We start from the raw sequence: 19,240 nt of genomic DNA, 5'->3' as shown, positions 1-19,240 counted from the left end.
AGTTATTGCTGCGGATTTGTGAATTGTTGCAGAGAGATTTGGAGCCAACTTAGATTTAAATTCAGTTGTGTAGTCTTTAAATACTAGTCTACGTTTAACATTTTGAATTTGCCTGTGACTTTAGTTGCATCGCCACAAGTTGCATTGCAAGAAGAATATTTTGTGTTCTAAGTTCCGGTAAATAAAAATATTTAACCTTTTCAAGTCTCTGTAATTATTTCATACACAGCAATAATTCGCTTTATGTTTGTTAGGAATTGGGAATTAATTTATGATCCCAAAGCAAGCCAAAAACCTACAATCCGTTTTTATTAGTTTGACGAAAATAACGTTTTCATTAATACATTTTGTGTTATTTAGCGTGGACTGTATTTTTACTGTTTTCCTTGAAGGAGATAAGTAAGCTTTATTGAGAGGAGTTATTTGTTTTATTTTCCCTATGTGTTCTATTTTCCCTCGCATACATCAGCCCACTGCCATGACAGATTACTTCTCTTTTTATTTTTTAATACTTAAAATATCATGTTGGGTCATTTCTATTTGTCGCAAAATTTCTGTAGCAGCTATGGATTTAGATATAAAAATATAGCAGCGAAGAAAAAAGTACTTTCTCTAGTAAATATGAGCTATGATGATATGAAATTTTAATGATCTAAAATAGTATATTGCTTCTGAAAGTTAGTACAGATATCATTTTTATTATAAAAAATGGAAAACCCTTTTGTTGTTATTTTTAAAGCATATTTCTTATTAGCGATGAAAGACGAACTAAAATGAGGAAACATATTTGAATATCTTTTGGAAGTGAAAATTTACTTTTATAGAATAAATGTTAACAAAATGCCTAACTAATTTAACCTAATTCCATCATCCACCTCAACAGAAAAGTCAGTTAACTATGACTGAATCAAAACACCCAAACATTCACTTCCAGGTTTTAATGAATTTTTTAAATATTTAATTATTAGTTTTTATAATTCAAATATAATTTTTCAATATTATTTTAATTTCTAAATATACATTTATAAGGTGCTTCTTCCGTCTTCTTAGCATGCCTTCGTGGTGTAATGGCCAGCACAATCGGCGCGTGTTCGAGATGTCCGTGGTTCGAGGCCCGGCGAGGGCATTGCTCATTTTTCAGTCCTTTTGCTCTCAAAAACCATCCTAATGACTCTACACATTTAGATTATTTGTTTCTTAGTTGGGTTTAAAATATATATCCTGTAGATGATCTTTAAGCATCTACATTCATTCTCAGGTTATATGAATTAGAATTTTAGTCGTTCTAGAGAATTTCTGTGACAGAATGACTGCCAAACACGGTAAGAATCGCAGATTTCAACAGATAGCTATAAAAAACTCGTATTGCATTCCAAAAGAAGTTTTACCATTCTTTGAGAAATATCATTGTTTTTTCATTCGGCTTGACGTACGTTTCCTCCGGAATTTTATCCGAGTCCTGTCTTAAAAATTTAACTTTTTAATAAATTCAACGCTTTTGAACGTTAAAAGAATTAAAAAATGAAAACTTTGATTTTTTTATATTCTAAATTCTTTTAAAAATAATTCTATTGGCACAAATGATACGTTCAAAATAGCTATTTCTATGTTTCATAAAAATAAGCTTGATTGTGGCATATGTGATTTTCTCCCTCCTTCCAGCATGCTTTCGTAGTACGGTAGCACACTCGGCGCGTATTCAAGAGTGTTGCGGAGAGTATTCAAGAGTGTATTCAAGAGTGTTGTTGGGTTCGTGTTGCGGAGAGAGCATTGCACATTTTTCACATCTCCTGCTTCAAAATAATCTAATGACTCTACAAACGTCTCACGAACTGAAAGGCGGTGGACAATAATTCTTCACCACCAGAATTTGGCGACTGGGTTCCCTAATCCCCAGTCGCCTTTAAAAAGAGTGTATAAAGTTATGTTTGCCAGAGCTGCAAATGAAATGCAGCATTTGTCATTTTTAAGTTCTGACTACATACAGAGAGCACAGAACAATTGATGAACATGGAAATGGAGATAATACATATTGTGTATGGCTAAGTTCACTGCAATGAAAGAACTGCAGCACAGCTGTGTGCCGAGCAGTACCCAAAGAAATGTGCACTGAATTACCAAATGAGAATATAAGGTGTTTTTCTCACTCCTTCCAAGATGCCTTCGTTGTGTAGCATTAGCACCCTCGGCACGTATTCCAGAGGTCCATGTTCAAGTCGTGGCGAGAACATTGCATATGTTTCTCATATTCTGCTTCAAAATAACCTAATGACTCTAAAATGCATTATCCGAAATTTCTCTGCTTCAGTGAATTCAGACAAAAATTATTCCGCTACTTTTCCATGAATTTGCCTACAATTTTGTTTAGATGAATGCTGCAGATAGTGTTTGTTTATTTTAAGTCCAAAGGAAATTTAATATGCTTAACATCTTTTCTAATTTTTAATTTAGCTTATTCAGTTTATCTATTACATATGAAGCAATAACTAACTCACTAAAACAGAGCAAGGAGCTTTCAAAATTGCTGGGAAAGAGCATTTTTAAGATATGGTAAACATTCGCATAAGTATAAACTTACCTCCATACCAAAAAAACAAAGCTAGCTTCAAGGGGATGAGAGGTTTATATATGCATATTTTGAAATCTTTGTATATCTTCCACGTGATAGTCAAATTTTTCTGGAACAGAAGAAAGAAAAATATACTTTATGAGAACAATAAGATTAATAAATATTTTATAATTTATTAAGAAGAAACTGGTGATGTATTAGCATCTGTAATGGAATTGTTCCATAGAAAATCCCTTTTTTGACAATCAGGGTAACTCATTTTTTAACATTTTTAGATAAGAAAGATGATATAATCTTTCTTTTATAAATCACCACATTTATTGTGTTTCTGAGTCTTACCATGTCTACAGCATTGATGTTTGCTCATTAACTAACTTGCATTTCAATTTTATTTTATAAATATTTTAGGACGTGCATGTTTCCACTAGAGCTCAAAAGCAATCAATAATCTTCGAAACTATACACAATTCATTATAATTAGAAGAAAAGGAAATATTTTTATGGCTATGCAAACGAAATTATTTCAGAAAATGTTAAGTAATCGGCTTTGATTGCGATAAAAATAGTTCATGACATTAAGATATAAAGTAATTTTTTTAAATCTAACTTCAACTCTTCGTGTTTCACAAAGTATACCACAAGGTTTGCACATTAGCAATAACAAAATAAATACACAAATGTACAATAACACTGTAAATAGTGAAAAAATGTTCAAAATAAATAACAATAATGAGTAAAAAAAAAAGAAAAAAGGAATAAAGTAAAGTAAACTCAATAATCTAAATTGAAAATGAAATGAAATTCCAAACGGCAGAAATTGTCTCTCTAGTCCGAAAAAGTTCAGAAAGAAACTTGGTGGCCAAGATACACACAGGTGCTCCAAATTTGCTTGAAGTATCTACCTCTGCTGGACATGATGAACTTTTCCTCATGCATAACGTGTTAAAGTCTGAACTGGAATTCCCTAGAATGTGCGAAAATAATGTCAAGAAAAAGGAGACAGAATAAACGTCCGTAGCATAGTATACATATTTCATGTTTAAATTTTTACTAGGAAATCAGTAGGACTTTGTTTTATTACTGGCAAAGCAGGAAGACTATGCTTTATTTCTAGTCACAAAGCTTTTGGACACTTCTAACCGGCAAAGCTGAGGGATTTTGTTCTGCTGTTTTAGTTTCAACTTTATTTACATCTTGAATATTAGCATGTATTTAGTGTACTTGAAAAATCTACAGCTATGGAATCATCTCAGCCAATCGAAAGCTTTTCACACTGCAACAGTCAGGATTGGACAGCCAAAGTCACGTGTTCACCAAAATTTCATATTCTTATTTAATTACCGTAACTTTAAAGTATTTCTACAAACATTTGCTTAAGGAATCTCACACATATGCCATTGTAATATACTTGCTTCTCAACATATGCAAATTGCTTGATGAAAATTAATTATATTATTCCTGTCATGACTTTGCCACTTAACTGATTTTCGCATGCGGGGTTGGTGTATAATGCATCTTTTTTTTAATGAAACAAAAGGCCTACAGTTAAAACTAAGATTTACTGGTAGAAACTCTCTGTAGGACCGGAAGCAAAGAAACGATCAAATATCAAATTTTTTCCACCATTCCTTCCTTTCATCTTCTGAACTGCTTCACCTTCAAGAAAGCCACAGATGGCTATTTTGATTGATGGCTCTTTCAATCTGATGAAGACGCTGCAAAGAAATTCAGGTCTGCTTAGAGACGCTATCATAAAGTCCTATTTTGTGGTGAAATTAAAAATATTTTAATACATTCTCTTGCCAGTATTCCTTTGAGATCATCAGTATCATTCCGAAGGAATAAAACCAACAGGGATTTCTAGAAATTTCTGGGCACAGGAGAAGTAACGGAAGTCTTGGTGGATTCGTCTTTTCTGATTGGTCAACTTCTTTCTTCTTCATTTTTGCGAGGTCTGCATTCTTTCTTCATTTTTGTTATTATCTTTTACAGAAGCAAAGCTGCTAGTCAGCTTCAGACCAGAGTCTTATGTTTCTTTTGTAGTGGTCTGTCAGGATTCCTCGGTTTTTCTCCTTTTTGTTTCAACTTTTCTCCTTCCGAAAGCAATTCATGACCATTTTTTCTTTCACAGTTTGGGCATTGCATTCAGGAATTTCTGATGGATAAATACAAAATTTCTGTTTGAAGAAAAAATTCGAAATACTTAATCCGTAAGTACAATAAATGTGATGTCAATAGCCGATTGAATTAAGTTTTCTATCATTCTTCAGTTTCAAGTACAGGTGCTTCATTCAATTGACTCAATCATATTTTAAAGAGTATCTCTGGCTTAACCTTAATATGTCTTCTGGCTTAACCTTAATTAAGGAAACAGTTCCATTCAACTTGACATAATCAGCCTTTGAAGCCGACTGTGCTCTACGTATATCTAAAGAATTGCTCATAGCCTGTTTCGGATCCAGACAGGCTGCGAAACTGCAACGGTATTTGAAATATGATCAAGTCACCGAGAATAATTGATGCAGGGACACCTGTAAAAATTTAATTTGTCATATAATATTTAATTATTTAATTTGCGGTAGAGTAGTTAGTAAGAATAAGTCTATTACCCAAATTGAAAATAATTCAGCTTTGGATTTTTATTTAAACAACTTAGAAAGAATGTTTCACTTCAAACTAGTATTTTTCATTGTAAAGATCTCTTATGGGATTTCCATCTGAGGCTTTACGAAGTCAAGATGACATGTGAAAGTATCTGAGTGATAACATGATAGGGTATACCTGTGTATGCATGAAATTCATTCCATATGAAAACAGAAATGATTCCTCCTGAAATTCTTCATACATTCATGTTGCATTCGTCTTTGTACTTCATACTAGCTCTTACAGTTCTTGTATTTTCATACCGATTCTTACAGTTCCAGTACTACATACCAGGTAAGTTCTAGTACTTAAGTATTTTAATACTAGCATAACTTTAAAATAGCACAGTAAACGAATTAAATCTTTAAAGGTGGAAAAAAAAGTGTGAACTAATGAAAATTTGGTAAGATTCTATAATCTAACTGGGGTTTTGCAAGGAAAAAATTTGGCAAGATATAGCTTGGAGAAAATATTAGAATTTATAGATATATTGGCGGAAGTTTATCTTCTTTAGCTCACGACGTAGGTTTCTTGGATCTACAGAATATAACTTATCGTTACAAATTGCAACTGATTCTCATAACGAAAATTGCAAATGGGCCATTAACCATTCCAAGTAAGTGTTTAAGTTAGCAGCTTTCCTCGAAAGCTTTTCAATTAGCAGATATAAAGACATTTGAAAAGGGATGTTTTAGTCGAAGCCCATGTTTAGTCGAAATTTAGAAGTTTTACGAAATTTTGTAAGATAAATAACGTTATGACAGATGTACAAGTAGCGTTATGACAAATGTGCAAGTAGCGTTTATAACAGAAAGATCATTCGCTTTTAAGCAGTTTAAACGGAAAGAAATGGGATCAATGATGAAGTGGAGAGTAAACAATCCAGTCTTGGATATTATGGATTTGTTCGAATGTAATGCGGTTTATGAATGCAGATATATGAAAGATATGAACAAAATTTCTTTGAAAATAACAAAACAATGAATGATAACAAATATGAACAAAACATCATAAAAATTAAATAATAATTATGAGTTTACTATGTAGTGACCTATTAGTCTTGAGTAGAGTTCCAGACGGGATCAGTATTGACCACCTAGTGGGTGGATGAAACTTTGAAGCACGTGAGTCGGCAGCCAAATTAGTATCGGAAACTAATTGGCATAATGAAGATCTCAATTTTGAGAAAAAGGTTCCGAATAAAATTGGTAATTAATTATTTATTGATGTAAAGCTATATTATAGAAAGTTAAATCTTATTCGAAACACATGGGTACTTTACATTCTGGAATTTAAAAGTCACCCGAAGGAAATATCCAAAAGCAAATGTTGCTATCAAGTTTATATTACAGACTTTTCTCTCTTGTTACCTAGTCGAAGCAGGCTTTTTTCAAGTCAATAATTTAATATGGAAAACAAAAAACAAATTGATTATTTTTAGCGACTTGCTTTAAGTTTCAAGTTTAGGAATTTCATGCTAAATACTAAAAATTTGCATTGATACATCAAATGCAGTCATTAATTAATTAAAATTAAAATTTTGTGCAATTTTGAATAAGCGGTTTTTTATTTTATTTTTATTTATTAATTTTTTTAAACTTGTAAAATCAAAAATAATTAATAATGAAAAATTAATAAAATTTTATTCTGAAAAGCCATTTTGTTTGTTTATATTCTTAATCTAATTGTTATCTTACAGTTATTTATGTATAATAATGTATATTAAGGAACTGTGGAGAATATTATATGACCATGGAATCTATAGGAAATATAATGAACTTGATATTGTCATAATTATAAAGGCATCTCCTGTTAAATGGCTAGGCCTTTTTGGTATATATGAGGATGCATTTCCTACTAAAAAATAACCTTCTCAATAATAGAGAGGAAGCAACGAAAAGAATGATGAGATGCACACTGTGCACACTGTGTATTATAGAGAAAAATGTAAGGATGTTGATGAAGAAAACCATTCTTTAAAAGGAGTCGATGTAAGAAAAGGAATGGAAATCCCTGGTCTAGGGAATTAACTAAAGACCATTAAAGAGTTATTTAAGTAATACGGTAAAGGTTTCAGGGAAGAATCTGAATTAAGGGGATGTTGACAAATATCAGTTTCAGGTACTTCATAGTTTGGGTTAATATTTTCCTGCTCATGCAGTTATTAGAGAGGGTTAATCAGCAATATATTAAGCTCTGTTTGTAGTGCATCCTTTACGAGTAAACACGAAAAATCCTTTAATTACTGTCTTGATCTTGGAATTAATCTGTATCATATCTGCTTAACGTAAAACTGACTTTCTGAAACTAGCACAGGGTATTTTTAGCTTACATTCAGAAAACATTACTTAAAACAGGACTATATGTAGAATATCGAGATTTTTTCAGATTCGTGTAGTTTAAGAATAAGTAATTAGATTGCAAAGGAAATTAATTTAAAGTAAGTAAATTTACTTTTCCTATTAATATTAAGAAATGCTTGAATAAATATAAAGAAATTAAAAATGAGCTTTCTAAATGCTATATAACCCTTATGCTGATAAAGTAAATTACGCAGCGAATATTGGATAAATTGGATAAAATTCTTGGTCTTTCTGATGCTTAGAAGATAAGAGTGAAAACCAGTATGGAAGCCAACACGAAACTCTACAAATTTTCTTCGAATTCTAGCAAATTAAACGATACGTGGATAGAACATAAATTTAACTGCCACGTAACTTTAATTATATACCATTGAAGGAGCTGTTATGGAATTACGAGAAAGAACTAAATTGCCCATTCTTTGAAGAAAGACAGAACGTCGGAGAGACGCAAGATGCAGTGCTCGATAACTGTGGAAAAAGTTTTCATCACTTAGATCTAATTGCACATTTCAGTCAGAGTAAAATTTAGGTTACAGTCCATTTGAAAAACGGAAATTGGTAGGAAACACTCGATTTGGAAGGAATAGTGAGCGGGATTTAACCAGCTAAACATTTGTTCATTAAATGAACCTGTTGCAAAGATTTTCTGTCTGATGAGAAACAAGTACACAAAATTTCAGCTGATAACTTAAGAAAATGTAATCGGTCACTTATTTAAAAATTAGATCCAGTGGTTGAAGAAATACGAGAGCAGATTCTCGATTAGCTCCAGTTAATCATATGACTGATTGATAGTTGCAAGAATTGGAAGTTATATGAAACTCCTGTTCACATTTCTCAGATCCAGTGATATAAATTTCTAAATGAACATTACTTTTTGAAATACTTTTATTTTTTGAAATTACGTTTCGAAAATATGTTGGTATTAGAGCTAAGACTACGCTCGAGACTGAAAGCAAAGAGTCTCTAATTGTGTTGTGGAAATTCAGTGAAGTTCGGAAGAAAACCAGTAAAGTTCGGAGTCACTAAATCGACTGTTTGCCCTGGAAAGAAAATCCAGCAGGTAAGGTTATATAACCTTACCTGCTGGCGTATTAGGTAGGTAATAAGGTGTATTTTTTTCTATCGCACAAACCTTGGTAATATGAAAAAACTGGCTTTGCAAATAAAAACATCGTGAGTCTCAGAAATCAATATTAAACTATCAGGCTATAAAGACGCTCAAATGACGTTGAGAATATGAGATTGGCTGATGTCGTGACAGATGTCGTGAAAAGTAAATCCAGACCGAAAATAATTACTGAATTTGAGTAATTATGTCTAATAGCTTGCATACAGTAATTCGACTAACCACGTGAATAAAGAAGTTTGGCCACAGTAGCAAGCAAAACTCTGAAAAGATAACAGCATTTTTGAAAAAAATAAGAAACGTTCAATATATATTATTGAAAATATTCTGATTTGCTGAAATATTCTGATTTAAGTACGTTCCAAGAAACGAACTATCAAAGGGACTCGTCTCGGTTATTTAGCCTTGATTGGAAATTAAATAAGACCGGAAATAAAATGATATAAATTAACCTCGCAAAATGCAAAAGGTCATCGGTTTCTACGTGTTCAGTAACTAGCGTATCCATGCTGAAAACATTTCGGTCCCAACGAGTGAAAAATATGTTCATACTCTCCGACATTTTGTTTCAAAATCTGAGATGCATAATCATAATGCAAGCACTTTTAAAAACGTTGAATATGATCTCTAAAGATTATAAAATTCATCTACAATTTCTTAAAAGAGTGAGGTATTAAAATAAAAAGTGAAAAAAATTTAAGTATATAATAGAGAGAGTTGCTTGGCAAGGAAAATTTACGGAGAGGATTATTAGGATAATAAAAATATTTTGAAGAGATATTTTCTTTGGAGGGATTTATTAGCATTTGGAAAATTACAATTTGTAATAACTAAAATTGAAATTGTAATTAATTCTTGACCAATGATTTATTCGCATAGTGATCTATATAACCATATTCTTTAACTTATGTCCATAGTTTAGTAGGAAAACGAATAACCCGGCTATTCTAGATGCTTCAGCAGAAATATCATACTGAAAGATACCTTTATTATCAAAGGTTTCTGAACAGTTTCTGACCTAGATAGTGTAAAGTGTATTTACTACAGCTGAAAGGGGTTATTGTGTAAAGCCTATCAATGTGAGATAGAATTCAAAATTTATGGTGTGGTATGGTGTTGATAAATAATAACTCACCTTCCCATGTGGGAAAAATCGGGAAGATTACCGAAGTGTATTCTGTGTGCTAACTCAACATGAATACGAGTCTCAACGTGAGATCTCAAGAAGTTAATACTTTAAATACTTTAATTAGTACGTTGGAGAGATTCATACGACATAGATTTCGCTTTCATATTTCTAATGAACCCTTGATCTGGAGGAAGGATGCAGAAGAATATTTATGTAAATAGCAACATCAGTTTGTATAATGGGACCACGCGCTGTTTCATTCTCAAGGATTTAAAGTGATTCATATTCACTTTAATTTGAACTGACTATTTCTTAACATACCCACATATCCCGCCAAAAAAGAGCGATATGTGTTGCTGAGAAACCACTGCCGGAGAGTGTAAATAAAAGTGTGCTTAGTTTTACGTGTGATTTTTTGGAATCTGGTAATATTACTAGGATTACCACTATAGGTGGCTCATTTCTAGCTGCATCTGAAACATAACGTCAAATAATCCCCTTTTTTGCCTTGAAATTACGATTTAGAATGAATATAAAATTTGTAAGTTTTTTCCATTTTTATGTTGTAGTATTTCATTAAAGAGTTCTCCACGAAAGCAACTCTCTCCTGAAGCAGACAGCTCTTGTATGCTTCGCCGTAAAGAAACTTATAAACAAATATGGCCATACATTGTTCCTTTGGCCATTACTTTAGTTCAAAAATAAGAAAGAAAGATGCATTCTTGCAAAGTTTCTTCCATGAAGTTTCAAGACAACTTTTAGAAAAGTCAATGACCGACAACAGCTTATCCAGCGTACCTTAGGAATTTCAACTATAAATTACTTTAATATGTCTTGCAGTTTCATGGAAGAAATGCTAATGCTTTGATACACCATCGTTTCGACGTTTTAGTAACATTATTTAGTAATACTATTTAGTAATATTACTGAGTAAAATAATTTGCCTTTTTTAAAAAACGAAAGGGTATATTCTATAAAGCGGTAGTATCACTTTATCAATTTTTAAGTAACATGGTAGCTTAAAAATCAACGTTTTAAATACATAAAAAGCACTACTTACTGGATCTGAGTGACATGTAGCTTCCTGCACTTCTTTCTTGATACTTGTATTCATAGATGTTGGAGCAGTCTCATTAGATAAACTCATATCTTCTTGTAAATTACTTTGTACACTTTCAGCTTTGATGTATATGACATGCTTAGGTTCTTCATTAGAGTCTGTCATTATATACAAGTATAAAATAACTGTTTTTTTATGAGTTGAAAATTTCTATGCGAGATCTGTAGCGATGTTATCTTGCAGGAATCTGAGATAATAGCTTGAAAAATGTAATGACAGTTAAGAAATTAAAATAAAAATAAAAGTAGAAAATCTAAAATAATCAATAAATTAATACTCAGTCAGTTTAAAAAAGAGTAAGGTAATAGTCTTCTAATGCTCCAAGCCTTTAGTGTTTTTTTATTATTATTTAAAACTATTCACAATATTAAATCATACAAATCATAAGACTAAAGATTTGATTAAAATGTAAGAAATCCCCACCCAAGAAACAAGAGTATTTAATTTAAGTAATGTATGCTCAAATACATTTTTAAATTTAAATATAAGTAAATTAAAATGTTACCAATGAGTTACATACGGCACACTAATACTTCAAATATTAATAAATCCTTTGAAACGTTTGAGGCATAAAGCATACTTATTTTCATTTCAAACTATAATAAATATAAGAATAAAGGTCTTACAGAAAGTGTTAAAACCGTAAGTTGTATCATATTAAGTATCGTGTTTATTATAGGTAAAAATTAAATGTATCTTAAATTTATAGCCATTAGAAATTGTCTAGAAACGCAGAAAACAAAAGAAGTTGATAAAATAAGTTTGCCTTTTCTTTTTATCTTTTGCTGCACATCTATGATTCGGTACTTAAAAAATTCTACAAATCACATTTCACTAAGCGTCAGTTATTATCATTGCTACACGAAACATAAAAAAACGACGTAAAAAATTTCTAATAAACCGTAGTAACATTTACCTGCAGCAAAATAGCATGAAGTAGCTTCAGCAGTTCAAAGGAAGAAAGTCAGCTGCTGATTTCAAATGCAACTTACCGAGAGGTAGGCCAACCTATAGCATCTTCACTTCGCTTATTCTGTATGATTTTTAGAGGTAATCGAATTAATAATCTTGTACAATTTCCTTCGTACTGTTCCTTTTTCATAGTTTCTGCAACATAATACATTAAACGATTAACGTGGGTTTAATCAAAAGTTCCGAGACTTCAACCTACGCTCAGTCTCTGTAAGTTGCCATAAAATATAATTTATGGTTGCCATATATCACATCCAAAAAATTGCAAATCCGAATAAGAGTCTACACATTTTATCTTATGTTATTAACCTGAATTGGAATTTACAACGTTCCTCTTGTACAACATTCGTACAAATATTTTATGGTTTCCTATTTACAGATACATTTCCTCATTGCTCTATTCTTTTACTGCTCTGTTTTATTACTTTACCCATTTTCTTCCTTTATTGCTTCATTTTCCAAGGCTCCTTAGCCTTAGCTTTCGTAATCATTAAGTATTTGTAATGTTTTGATGATTTAATATCGAATTTTTATGTGTTGTTGACATATTATTGTGCATTTTATTTCTTCGATGATTTATCATTAATCAATTAAATTTTTGTAATGCATATTTATTATTTACACTGATCCGTTAGTAACAACTTTTAAGTACTTAAATGCTTAAAAGTACTTAATATTTTTTATTAAATATTACTATTTACAGTTATATTCATTATCTGTATTAATGAGATATACATCAGAATGGTGCCTTCAAATTTATTAAATTTATGTTATGTCTCATTGTTTTAAATCACGGAAAAATTACAACATTGCTTATAATTTTCCCGTTTTCAAAAACGTTATTCATTACTTTTATATTCTTCAATAAGTGAAATTTTATTAATGATAAAATTAATTTTATTCTATTTTATTTTATTTTATTCTTTGATAAATGAAATTTTATATATTTTGTGTAAATGAACAAACCATGTATAGAATATTACTACATCCATATTTATGTCATTATTTCAAAATGTTGTACATAAAGGGTCTTTATTAATATCGTTTTAACATTATGTGCACATTATGTGCTTTTACCAGCCTAAATACCTATAAGGAAGGTCGGCCGTAAAGAGCCTCTTCTTTATATGTGTAGAGACATTACGTATTTTTGGAAGCAGGCAAGATGAAAAATTAGCAACGCCTTCGTCGGGAATCGAATCTCGGACTTCTTAATTACGCGCTGAGCGTGCACACCCCTACACCACGAAGGCTTGTCAAGAAGGCGGGAGACATACCTTATATATGTTATGTAAAGTCCAATTTTATATTTCAGTCATATATTATTATTTAAATCGGTGCAATCTAAAATAAATATTTCTTCTGATATAGTTCAAGATAAAATATTTCCGAGCAAAATAGTGGAAAACGTGATCGCTATGTAAGACATTTAAAGGGAAGCTTTAGGTTTATAAAGAGTATGTTAACATATCTTGCATATTACTATTAAATTTAGCGTTTTAATAATTATTATGGTATAGTTATTTTTAAACTGAGCAAATAAAATATACTCAATATTTTAGTTGTTCAAATACCTACTCAATGATAAAATATTAGCGTCATACCTATAAGTATAAGATTTGAATTTGTGTAACAAACTAAACTTTTTGAGTCCGTACTTCTTGTGCGTTCAGGATACTACAGTACTGAAACACTGTATTGGAAGGAAGTCAAATCAACAGATAGCAGTTCACACACCTGTGTTTCATTCAAACCTTTACACGTACTGTTGAACAGAAAAAGATATCCACAAATTAAAATTTTTCAGTTTGTTTATACAGCTGGTTTGCATTTTTACTGAATGAAAGATTGTGGAATTTTGTTAAGTCAATTCAATTTTTCACTTCGTTTGCAAGAAATAATTCTGTTGTCGTACAACTTAACGTAATTTTTGTTCATTTAGAAACTTATCTAATGTAAGTGTACTCTAAATGCCTTTATAAAAAATCTTTCAGTTTAACAAACCAGAAATATTTGGTCCAATTTGATCTTAATTATTAATAAGGCTTCAATAGTATTTTTAATTAGTTTTAAATAAAAAGATTCGCTGCATTTTTAAAACACTAATGCCGCAGTCTTCCATTCTCAGAACAAGCTGGATATTTTCTATTTTAGGATAGTACGTGCGAAACAGTTTCCCTCAGAATGATATATGGGCCACTTTGACACGTCCAGTAGAAAAGGATACATTCTTTATTAGCTCATCATGATGTCAGTAAAAAATTTTCTAAACATAATGTATATGGCTGCCGTTTTTTTTCGGACCCATATTGAAACCCTGAAGACTTCGATGCTTGTATGTGTTGTACTAATACAGAATGTAGATACTCATAATACTGGCGAGCTTTCTTCTTCTACCATCAAACTGTTCAAAAGGACTTTTGAACAGTTGGGGGGAACCTTCAGATCCATCCCCTAGGATATTCTCCATCAAAGCAGGGAAGGAGATTTACGGAAATAGCAATGGGACTATAAAAGCACTGGTAGAGTTCTGGTATCTCACACACAAAGGACGAAATGGAATTACACCTTTTAAAATCTTATTATCAATAATAATTTCTTTGAAATCAAAACACTATTATTGGTCCAAAGGGGCTTTGTCCCTGAAGGACTATTGTTTTAGTTTTGCGATTTTGCTTTGAATCATTATAAATGTCAGTTTCACTTTTTAAACTGTTGCCACCAAATGTTAGAGTCCTGCATTATAAATTGAAGAAATTAAATAATGAAAAATCTGCATAAATGTAGGTATATTTCTCGCATTGTGATAAAACAACGGTACATAGAGCCATCGAATTTTGAATGACGTTATCCTCCTACGAATATGGGCATGTGGAAGACCAAATTTGAAATTTGGAATTTGTTTTATTATCGATTTCATATTTTGTAAAACTTTGAAACGAATTTTTGAGTAAAAAACTCAACGATTTCAAAGCGAGCAATGGCAATACTGTAGGGGGAAAAAACCTTTTTATCTACAGGGCGCGGAACTGTGTATCGGAAATTCTAAAGATATCATTTTAAAATTATTTCCGACATTGCTATTGAACTGAATTTTATGGTTTAAGTGCAAAGAACATGATATTTAATAAATAAATGTAACACGCAAAACGTTAAAAAACGCCCCTTTGGACATAATTTAAAATCTGAAAACTTTTATATATATATTAAATTAAAATAACACATTTAATTTAAAGGTGGTCAATTGGTAACGTTAACTGAGATATCTAGAGGAAGACTTTTTTATCTGCCATGTTATTTTTTAATATGTTATTTTTTATTTGTCGTATGTTATGTAAAAAATTATCGGAACATTCATCAGAAAGATTTTGTATAATGTGCATCAAATGTTACATAATATAGAAAGTATTGTCTTCTTAAAAATAATGTAACTTAGAATTATATATTTTTCTAATATTCGGCAAAATTAAGCTATCGATATATTATAAATATATCAATTTATCTATCATATAGTTCTTAACACTGCATTTCGAAACAATTTTAAATTTTTCTTATAAAGGTGGAAAAGTGAAAGATACTTATTAAAAGAAATCAAGAATTAAGTTTTGGAAAAATATTAAAATAAAAGGGGAAAAACATTTAGTACATAAAATTCTGACTAAAATAAAGCGAAAAAATAATAAGTACTAAATAATCATTTAAAATTAAATACTACTGTAAAACATTTATAGCATATGGAAATCAACGTAATTGTGATATTAAATTACCACTCAAGTGCTCAGAAAAATTCATTAGTAATATTTATTACAACGTTTCTTTTAAAAAAATACCATTAAATATCACTCAAATGATCTGGAGTTTAAATATTTAACATTCGTAATACTTGCGATTCCATTTTCAAGCATTTTTATTCATACATTCGTACCAAAAGTTAAGACATACAGCAAAATCATAAATTTTAAATAAATAAAACAATTTGACAAAGGAAGATTTCTGTCTATAAGAGCTATGTTACTATGAGAAAGTATTCAGTTATGTGAAAGTGATTTTAATTTTAATTAATGTTATTGAAATAATATTTCATACATAAAAAAGGGAAAAGAAATAAATGAATAAAAAAAGGGAGAAACTACCGGGAATTCGCTTTGCTTATCGATACAGATTTTAAAATTCTGCATAAGCAAATTAAATCAACAGTTTGAAAGAGACGTTTTAGGGAGTACCTTTAAAGCTAGTTTCAAATGAAATAGCTAATAAAATGTCTTCTTAATTTTTCTGTGTAAAGAAGCTAGAGATTTAAATTTCCAAAATTGCAAAAAACGTTAATTAAAAGTGATTTTCTTATTAATTTTAAAATTTAATCTCAAATTTTTAATTTTGAATTATTTAAAATTATTTTTTTAAGAATGAAAAATATTATAATGTAAATAAAAATCATTATTATTTCGTTTAGTTACTGAATCATAAACTTTCCTTTCGTATTTTTAAAAATTATCGGATTATTCTCTTTCCTGTATTGTATTTTTTTTATTAATAAATTTTTTACTTAAAATTTATTTCCCCCCGCATATCTAATTTGCTCGTTCAATTTAAAATTTTTATACCCAAAACTTCGTATAATAAACCAAAGACAAACACCCGAACGTATTTACTGAAGCTTATGCAGCCACCCATACTAGTATACATATAATGAATAATTTTTACATTCTGATTAGTAACATTTTGATTTCAAATAAATAATTTATAGCATTAAGCACTTTTTCCTCTAGGCTTTCATACACGAAGAAAATTTTGGGAAACTTTTGTACCTGAATGCATTCTTTTGGATGATGTAAATAATTAGATACAACATATAACTTAATATGCTTACTTCTAAGATCAGAGCACCAGATATCTTTAATATTCAACTGAAAGAACAAATGCGTGTATTCTATTTTAGCGACATATTAAAATACCATCCTTGGAAAACAGCTGTCGATTAGAGATATTCCATAAGCAAAAATATTCTACTTACGTAGATAGCTTTACCTGGAAGTTAACAGGTAGGGCTATCTCCATATTTTTCGCCTATGTCAGACAAAAACAAAGATTAGAATATTTGCTCAAAACTTTAGAGAAGGAAATACAGCAAACGAAGTATAGAAGCATACTGACTGCAAAGAAATTTTGAGAAAAATATTGAAGCAAAAACAATACGTTGTAAAAGGAGTTTAACATACGTATATGCACAAATATAGCTTTGTTTTGATTGCAATAAATGACATGATTGATGTCTATTTCGTTTATTTATGTATCATTCTTTATCCTGAAAGCTGTAGCAAATTATCATCTATAAATAATCTATAAATTTTCCTTAGTTAACTTAGAGAAATTTAAAGGGGAGACTTTGGATGCGAGATTATGAAACAGATCAAATAGCGAGAACTTCCTGATCACAACTAATTAGCCCAAAGGAGCGTTAGCCCAGAAAAGCTATTAGTCTCAAAACGGGATTTCGCGCCTACATTACATTTAAAGAAAGTATATAATGAAGAATTTGCATGAATGTAAGCTTGTAAAACTTTAACCAATTTTTTATTAAAAAATTCAATGATTTCAAAGCTAGTACAGTTAGTCCGAGCTTCGAATCTCGCGAATGGGCTGGCTGCATGATGGGCGTTTTCGTGTATTTCCCCATGTGTAACGAGTACATGAGCCAATTTTCCTTAGAAAAGTCCTGCATGAAGGCATCCTTACCCTTAGGCAGATAGCCCTCAATTCTTTGCCATAATCACATAAAGCTCCTTTTATTTATTAAAGTTTTCTTCGACACGGATGGTTTTTATAGCTTTGAATAACAATTACTAGAAACTATGTTCATCATGGATCGTGTATGCTCTTTGGTCAATCAGGTTCTTCTAGATTTATTAAATTTCAAATTTTAAAACTCTGGTCACATATATAGAGATCTTTGTTAACAAAGCGATAAGCGATAATTCTTATTTTAAAAATTCCTAAAGTATTTTCTTTTGCAAAGAATTAATAACTGGTAGTAAATAAATAAATGATACAAACAAAAGATGATACCCAAGATAAAAGGAAGATAAATATTTAGATTATTATTCTTCACATTCAAATAAAACTGCAACTTTGTTTCGCCTTCCAATTCATTTATAGTCATTTTGACCAGATGAGTGCAGCCCATAAATATTCCTTTTCCCGATAAGATCATATTTTGATGTACGGAATTCTCTTCTTCAGCTCCTCAACATTGCCTATTTTAATCTCTCCAGGGATGCTAACTGAAATACTAAATAAATGAAACATAAATAACATAATTATATCTGAATATAATGAATTAGTTTCATTATAGAGTATTGGAATTCATCTTATTTGCAGCGTCGATGCGCTCTGACTTGAACCACTATTTCACTCAAAAGCTGACAAGTACCGAGACTGGGATTTGGATGAAATTCCGCTCTGACTACAAAGAAATTTTGTATGTCTTATAACAGAGACTAACGAAGCTCTGAAATTGTTGCATTCAACCTTGGCCTACGTATTAATTCTACCAATATCATAAGCTGACTCGGCTGATAGGAATTGTTTTTGTCAACATCATAAACTATAACTAATTAATTTATTTGCATTACGTAGTTTGAAAATGTGTCGTAATTTTAAATTTACTTCACATGTCGTTTTAGGTTTATAGTTTTAAAGCAATTTGCTGTTACAGAGAAAGATAAAAAAAAAATAAATACCTGTTAATTAAATCCTTCAAAAACACCTCAGTTTCCTTTTTAGCCGTTCTTCATATTTCTAAAGAATGTACTCCATTTATTTATAAGTTGTAACATATTATCATATGGAATTTTTAAAAGGAACGCGGAGATGAGCCAATCTTAACTAAATGTGTAATGAAATATGAACCTTAAAGCAAAAAAACTTCCTCTTATTATAGCCAAAAGATAATAATAAAACACGCTTAAAATTACCGGATGCAGCTGCGCAAAATCTACCCAGTCTGGGGCAACGTAGACGGAAATGATGAATAACGAAAGTGTTCTTTTTGTTTCTTTTGGTCAGCCAATACCAACAAAACTGGAATGTATATAATCTGGGTAGAAAGAAGGAAGACACGAGAGTATGCAGCTCATTTTGTTGTAAATTTGATTCGAAATAAAATTTTAAAGAATATTGGAAATTTACTGCAAATAATTAATAACCATTTTGTGATACAATTCAGTTAAAAAATAATAACTCCTCTTTTTCACAGTTTCAGATTTATGGACCAAGACAGGGATTCCCAATCCTATAGCGCCCGTCGATCGTTTAA

At 30.7% G+C, this 19,240-nt stretch overlaps 1 protein-coding gene across 3 annotated transcripts in view; it reads right to left on the bottom strand.

The window, feature by feature from the left end:
* LOC118192961 (major facilitator superfamily domain-containing protein 6-like) overlaps positions 1–18,861 on the bottom strand; it is a 34,057-nt gene extending 15,196 nt beyond the window's left edge. Inside the window, exons 1-4 of one of the 3 annotated variants that reach the window (XM_035363988.2) lie at positions 18,666–18,861; positions 11,870–12,060; positions 10,894–11,152; positions 2,579–2,678 (exon numbers count right to left, since the gene is read on the bottom strand). In XM_035363988.2, the coding sequence (XP_035219879.1) occupies positions 2,579–2,678; positions 10,894–11,058 (265 nt within the window). In that variant the 5' untranslated portion in view covers positions 11,059–11,152; positions 11,870–12,060; positions 18,666–18,861. The remainder of the gene's footprint in view (positions 1–2,578; positions 2,679–10,893; positions 11,153–11,869; positions 12,061–18,665) is intronic. The other 2 variants (XM_035363990.2, XM_035363989.2) reach the window with 2 other exon arrangements.
* Positions 18,862–19,240: the final 379 nt, after the last annotated feature.

Source organism: Stegodyphus dumicola, chromosome 3 (assembly GCF_044657685.1).
Source record: "Stegodyphus dumicola isolate Sdum_Otavi_A_Nest chromosome 3, ASM4465768v1".
NCBI lineage: Eukaryota > Metazoa > Arthropoda > Arachnida > Araneae > Eresidae > Stegodyphus > Stegodyphus dumicola.
Note: the sequence above shows the minus strand (reverse complement) of the source record. Positions and strands in the feature narration are given on the sequence as shown.